The sequence below is a fragment of the Limulus polyphemus genome, unplaced genomic scaffold (genome assembly GCF_000517525.1).
Source record: "Limulus polyphemus unplaced genomic scaffold, Limulus_polyphemus-2.1.2 Scaffold3712, whole genome shotgun sequence".
NCBI lineage: Eukaryota > Metazoa > Arthropoda > Merostomata > Xiphosura > Limulidae > Limulus > Limulus polyphemus.
The window spans coordinates 4,980-12,543 of NW_013669322.1; the positions used below are offsets into that span (position 1 = coordinate 4,980).

Below are 7,564 nucleotides of genomic sequence, written 5' to 3' on the forward strand. Positions count from 1 at the left end.
TTTATTATAATAAATGCTACATGATGCATAAGGGTTATCATAATTTGAATTATAATTATAATTTGGATGGGAATACTCTTAACAATTTCATGAAAGAAAGGAATCTAGGTGTAATGATTGATCAATGTGCTGTTGCTAGTGGTAAGTCAAATAGGATTTTCGGTTTTATCTACAGGAATATTGAATACAAGTCTAAAGAGATTATAATTTCATTGTACAAGTCACTGGTTAGGGCAAATTTGGAGTATTGTGTTCAGTCTTGGGCTCCTTACATCAAGAAGGACATTGAATTGTTGAAAAGAGTTCAGAGGAGGGTTACTAGAATGGCGCTTGGGATGGAGGGGTTGTCATATGAGAAGAGATTAAGATCTCTGAAATTATTTTCTCTTGAAAAAAAGAAGAGTTAGAGAAGATTTAATTGAAGTGTTTAAAATTGTAAAGGGAATTGATAGTGATGATGCAACACATTTTTTCATACTTAACGGCGAAAATAATAAAACTAGAGCACACAAAAATACATTTTGGCAGGGTAGGAGTCATCTTAAGCAAAGACAGTTTTCTAACAGGGTAGTTGACCTTTGGAATGGGTTGCCTTCGGATGTTGTGGAGGCAGTACATTTTACTGAATATAAAGGAAAGCTTGATAACTATATGAATGATCAGGACTTGCTTTAAGATCATTTTAAATTTATTTATTTAATATTTTTAGTTTAGTTTAAATGATGAGACAGCTGAGATGAACCAATAGGTACCTTGTTGTCCTTAAACATTATGTTATGTTATATGAATTGGGCTTTCAAAATAAAATTTGTGTTAATGTTTTCAAATTACTTAAGTGTATTGAGAAGTTAATGCTTCATGATTTATCGGAGAAATGTATGCTATATGATTGCAATAAATCATTCAGGAATTACTTATGTTTTAATATATGTAGACGTTGTTGTTATTAAGCAGGTAGTGAAATCCGACTTTTGGAATTAAAAGCCATGGGTCTTACGCCTGAGGTCCCCCAATGAGACAACGGTAAATCTATAGATTTACAAAGCTAAAATCCGGGATTCGGTTCCCTGCGGTGGACATAGCATATAGTCCAATGTGGCTTTGTTTTAAAACAAAAGTCAAACAAATTTACGTTGAGCTATCGGGAGGTAATATACGTACACAAAATTGTATTTTTAAATAGTTTTTCAGTCCTACATGTGATTTAAATGCCATGTGTTATATATATATTAAAAATTCTATGGTTATGAGTATAATTCTTAAGCGGAAATTTAATTTCAATAATAGCAGATAACATTGAACCTTTGACAAGTTTTAACTATATATTTATGTATAATATAAATTTATGGTATATTATATATGCTTTTATAGCTCATTTTTATTGATTGACGATGTTCGTTATTTTATTTGTATTTTGCAAGCAATATTCAGGTTTTTATTGTACCGCTTCAAAATGGCTTCCGACATGGATCAACATGAACAGGACCAGACTGAACAAGAACAAAAACCTGCGAAGAAAACTGCAAAACATGACAGTGGAGCTGCTGATCTTGAGAAGGTTACAGATTATGCTGAAGAAAAAGAGATTTCTTCGCAAGATATTATTGGTGTGAGTATTCCTGCTGAGAATAAGTTATTGGTGCCGTGATAGATACATGATGACTGATGAGACGGAAAACACTGTTTGTAACTCCAATTTCAAACGTTCGATGATGAACAACACAACCACGCTAATGACGAATGTGCGAAGTAATACTAGTATATTTAATTTATTGGACATTGTGGAATGTGCAGTAACTTTTTGCTGCAAATGAAAAACAATAATAACAAATGAATGTAAAATACATTTTTTTGTGTAAAATCATACGTCTTTGTAATGAAATGTTGAGACTAGATGTCAAACTGAGGTGGGGAATGTATAAAATAAGTAAATTAATTTGGATATAAACTCACATAAAATAAGTACGTAACATACATATAAAGCTAATGAGAATTATTTAAAATAAGCTTAAATTATTTAAGCTGTAAAGCTACCAACATTTACAAAACCATATTCCATTTAATTAACTGTATGTAACCATGAACACAATGGGATTTCCTACAAAACTGGTCACTTTTTATCAAGCAACTTAAAAGCAAAGCTTCTTTCTAACTTTTGTTTACAGCTCAAATTAGGCTTTTGTGTATCTTTTAACATATCGACAAGTAGGGACTTTGGTTCTTCAAGGCTCTCCTTTCAAAGTCAGTCTTGAGAAAAGTAAAAATTTTATTTATTATAGGGCACATTATCAAAAGCAATTAGTAATGTACACCAGTCTTTGGAATTTCCTGAGTTGGGGGGGTGGGATGGACCCTTTAACATCTATTTCCCTTGGTAGTGCCTTGTTTTTGCACCTTTGTCTTTCTTACCATCCTCCTGCATTACTTCTCGTCACTTCACCTTATGTCTGAGTCACTTCATTGTGCTTCATAGGGGTTTTCAGGATAGGTCCATCCTCATCTTTTCACAACATTGGCATATACTTCTTCTGCTCTATCCCTCTTTACTTGGTTCCTCTGCTATTGGAACTTGCTGGAACAGAATGCTCTCATAGCTGATATACACATCCCTAACACTTATTTCCATGATCTTCATTGGGCTCTATTTCTTCATTATTCACCCAGAGGTCTTTGGGGATGTTCCTGACTCACTGGAGACCTGGGCTGAGGCAGCCTGGCATCAATTCTCATTGTCTACTGTAGTTTCTCATTTTTCTCAACCTCCCCATTCTGTTCTGTTCTGTTCATACAACTAGTGTGCCCTCCTCCTGCAGCAGGACAGGTTTATCACCCCCTGTTTCTGTTTGTGCGATTGAGTCAAGGTTAGAGATGCACACAGTATGATCTGATTGCACCCTAACCACACTACACTTCTTGGCTTGCCAACCATTTGTGTACGGGTACTTGGTTGGACATACAAAAATTCTGCCCATCTCCGTGACACTTGGGGTTCTTTTGCCTTTCCCTCTGTTTCCTTCCAGGCAAAGAGTATTTCTCCCATATGTGTGGCCCCATAGAACTCCTGCTGTTGGATGGTCACTTTCTGAAGGGAACTCACCTAGGTTTAATGGTTGCATCAATCCATTTTCTTAATGGTAATATGTAACTAGCTGGAGTATCCATCCCCTGAACAGAAGTTATGTAAATTCATGATTAATGAAGGGTTAGGACATGAAAAGTTGTTTCCCTTTTTTGTAATTGTAAAAAATGCCCACAAAACTGCAAAACACAAAATGTGAAATTGCAAGTTTGCATGGACTCAACAAACCTTCGTGCAAAATTTGGTGAAGATTCATCAACAGTGGCCAAAGTAGTGGTAAAAAAATGCAAAAATCCCCATAATAACCACAAAATGCAAAATTGAACATATGTATGTATCTCCCAATGAAACTCCGTATCAAAGTTGGTGAAGATCCATCTATTGGGTGCAAAGTAGTGGTAAAAAAGGCCTATAAAAATGCAAAACTGAAAATTTATATGTATCTCCTCTTGGATCCACTGAACCTCTGTACCAAATTTGCTGAAGACCCATCCACAGGAGGTGAGGTTTTTGTTTGTTTGAAGTTAAGCACAAAGCTACACAATGGGCTATTTGTGCTCTGCCCACCACGGGTATGGAAACACAGTTTCTATCATTGTAAGTCTGCAAATATACAGTTGTGGCACTGGGGGGTGAATGCGAGGTATTGTTAAAAGATGCAAAAACTTCCATAAAAAAACTGCAAAATGCAAAACTGAAAATTTATATATATCTCCCCATGTATCTAATGAACCTCCGTATCAAATTTGGTAAGATCCATCTACAGGGGGCAAAGTAGTGATAAAAAATGCCAAAACAGCCATAAAACCACAAGATGCAAAACTAAAATGTGTATGTACCCTTCACATGGTCCTAATGAACCTCCATACCAGTTTGAGTGAAGATCCATTCACACTGTACGAAGTAGTTACAGAGACATACAACAGACAGTACTATTATATTTATATAGATGTGTTAAAAAAATTCCATGAAGTATTTTTGCTTAACCTGTTTAACACTGACTAAATGTTGAATAGCCTACTTGTATTTCATTATGTTCGTAAATTTTACAAAATGTTAGTTCTGAAGAAGGTTTTTAACACAATGTCCATTTTATTATTCTGTTTTAGGCTATGTCACTTATAGGTGACAAACACTCTAGAGAAACTGCAGAAAAGGCAGCAAAACAAAAAGAACTGGCCAAAGTTACTATCAAGAAAGAAGATGTTGAGCTAATTGTAAGTACCTCTTAATGTGGTGTTTATTATTCTTGTTTTTCAGAAATAGTGATCTTTTGGTAGTATTTTGTATTACAGAAAAAACATTTCATAGTAATCATATTTATTGTTTTTTAGCATTTTAGTTTAAAAAATGTCAAGCTTTGAAAAGGCCAAAAAAATAAGGTGCCTCTTAACAAAGCAAATGTTTGATTTACACACATATAAATAATTTTTCTTCCAAAGTTTACAGATGTGACTGAACCAGAGCAAATGGAATACAAGAAAATTCTATACAGTTTAAATACATAAAAAAATTAAGGGCAGCTATTTAAATTGGCCTTGACAATTAAAGTGTCTATACCAGAAAGTGTAATATAAGTTTCAAAATAAAAAAAGATTAAGCAATTGGATTATGGAAATTTGGAAGGGACTTGCTTCTTGTGAGAAAGATTTATGAGGGTTGGGTGAAAAGAAAAATATTTGTGGATGATTGTTGAAAAGCCTTTAGTTGAGTGTTTATAATAGTTTTGGTCTCCTCTTCGAAGAAAGGATGTTGACTTATTTTAAAGGGTTCAGTGGAGGGCAGCTATGGTGATCCTAAGGTGAAAGGGTTACTTTTTGGTTATCTTGAGAAAAGAAGGGTAAGAGGTGATATGATTAAAGTTTACAATATTATCTAGGATATCCATAGTATAAATGTCTTTGATTTCTTTGTGCTGTGCTCTGAAGACAACTGGATAAGAGGACACAAGTTTAGGCTTCAGTTAAAAAAGCATTTTTCTAGCAAGTTGATTGGCTTATGACATGAATTGTCATCAGCAGTAGTGGTGGCCAGCACTTTACAGGAGTGTAAAAGGGAAATCAGTGATTTCCTGAAAAGTAAAGGGTGAGGTTAAGTTTTTAGTTTTCCTCAAGACTGTATTGAAGGGACAGCCCTGAAGAACCAAATGGTCCCTTGTTATCTGTATGCTATGTTAAATTGATTTATAAAGTTTTATGTAACTGTTTTTAACAATATATTGTCTTTAATGGTATTGTTAAAGATGGGTTGATTTTGCTTTTATGTAATATCAGTTAAAAAGTGTTCATAACTAAAAACATTGACTTCTGACTGAATCAACAAGCCACAGAAATATGACAACTGATTATGTGCAAACAGGATAAGCTGGTGTTAGGACTACTTTATTCTTCGCAATGCTTCATTGGGATCTCATTAACCATTTTAAAATATTTCACGTCTAATGACTAAACAAATTCTTTTAAAACGTTGTTTTATTTTTCTACCAGTTTGCACTTTTTTCTTTAGTGACATTAGATCTAAACCAATATGCCAATCTGAATGATTGAATTTAAAATTTATAAGTAAAATAAATTATGATTTTTGTGAAATTATTATCAAAATACAAGAACATTATGCATGAAAAAATATGCATTTTCGATTTTCTTATTGTTCAGCAAAAAAGGATAGACTTCCAAGACTAATGTGAGTTTACATATACACATGTAGTAGTCATTCTAATGTTTTCTTCATGAGTGTATCTGTAATAACTAAAGAAACATCCACAGAGGAAAATGTATTGCTACTTAAACTCAGTGCAGTTAAATTAAAGTAGATACGTGTACTTTAATATTCTTAAATAATTATAATTTAAGAAAATATATATTATTTTAAAAACATTATTTATTGCAGCAAAAACTGTGTGTGTTTAATCTTTACTGATTGTATTCAACCTGCAAGCTATTACAACATTGCATATGCACTGAAGAGTGGACACTAAATTTTTCATTGTCAAGAGTTAAAAATATTTGTATTTTTGATGGTTTATACCAGGGTTCAGCAACCCTTCAAAGAAGAAGAGCCTTTTTTTTGTCTTTGTCCAAAACATTTGAGAGCTGCAATATGCCCTCACAGTCTAATCTAAAATGGTTTCCCAGTAATTCTTCTGATTTACAGTGCTAAAATCAGGGATTCGAATCCCCTCTGTGTTTTTTTTTTTCCAGCTAAGCCTTCTAAGGAATTTCAGTAGTTAACTAGAATGATAACAGCACAACTTTATTTTAAATATAAGATTGCAAATGTTTAGATTAAATTTTTAACACCCTTTATGCCTGAAAGATTCTCAACTTTTCTTCGTAGTAAGAGTAAAGCCCGAGAGCCTCGAAAATGTCCTTAAAGAGCCACTCATGAGTTGCCTACCCCTGGTTTAGACTAAATGCAGTTTAAAACAGATCATGACCTTCTCTTTACTACATCTCTAATACATGTTCTTAAAATGTAAGGTTTAATTGACAATGTTAGTCAATTATAGTTGCTAAAATATGTGTTTAAAACTTTAAAAATATCAAATTTCATGTAAATTAGACTAATTTGTTTTGAATGTTAACATTGTTTCAGTTGTAGTGATTCATTGTTACATTTTGTACTAGGAAAATTTATTAACTTGTAATACCATATTTTTTGGTGTATAAGACACACTTTTTTACCCCAAAATTTGATGTCAAAATCTGCTTGTGTCCTATACACCGAAAGTATGAATAATATATATATATATGTGATATACACAAGTCATGTGTAAATATATTTAAATAGGCATGCATAGTTTAGTTCAATTGAATGTGTTATTTATAGCAATAGTAGTTTTTTTTCATTTTTTCTCCCTAAATAATAAAAAAATAAATTATAGTAATGGATGAGAGTGAAATAGCTTGTAAATACACAACGATCCCTGTTTAATGTGGAGCAGAATAAGAATAAGACTACTGGACATGAAAAAATGCATTATACAGTGGTGCTAGCATGTTGTGCAGATGGAATAAAATTACCACCAATGTTAATTTTTAAAAGAAAAACAAAGAAAATTTACCCAGTGGTGTCTAGTCTACGTTCACGTACCTGAAAAAGGATGGATGGATGAAGACGAAACACTATTTTGGTTTGAAAAGATTTGATCGAAACGTCCAAGAAGCTTATTAAAAAGCCTTCTCTCCTCGTCTGGGATTCCTTTAGAGCTCATAAAATGGAAAAAAATAAAGGAAAAAGCTAATGAGCTAAAAACGCAGCTGGCTGTTATACCCGACGGTTTAACAAGTCAACTGCAACCTCTCGATGTTTCTATTAACAAACCCTTTAAGACTTTAATGAGAGAGGAATGGAACAACTGGATGCAGCAGGAAGATTTTTATACGATCCATATAGGACAAAGGAAGAGACCGACGCTTGCTCAGGTCTGTATATGGGTGAAGAATTCGTGGGAAAAAGTAAGAAGTGATTAAGTCATTTAAGAAA

General features: G+C 33.3%; 1 protein-coding gene across 1 annotated transcript in view; it reads left to right on the top strand.

Annotated features, from left to right (window-relative positions):
- Nucleotides 1–1,091: 1,091 nt before the first annotated feature.
- The window catches only part of LOC106469894 (huntingtin-interacting protein K-like), a 7,717-nt gene continuing 1,244 nt past the window's right edge, over nucleotides 1,092–7,564 (top strand). The window contains exons 1-3 of the mRNA XM_013930415.2: nucleotides 1,092–1,148; nucleotides 1,422–1,609; nucleotides 4,189–4,296. Of these exons, the coding sequence (XP_013785869.2) occupies nucleotides 1,094–1,148; nucleotides 1,422–1,609; nucleotides 4,189–4,296 (351 nt within the window). The 5' untranslated portion in view covers nucleotides 1,092–1,093. The remainder of the gene's footprint in view (nucleotides 1,149–1,421; nucleotides 1,610–4,188; nucleotides 4,297–7,564) is intronic.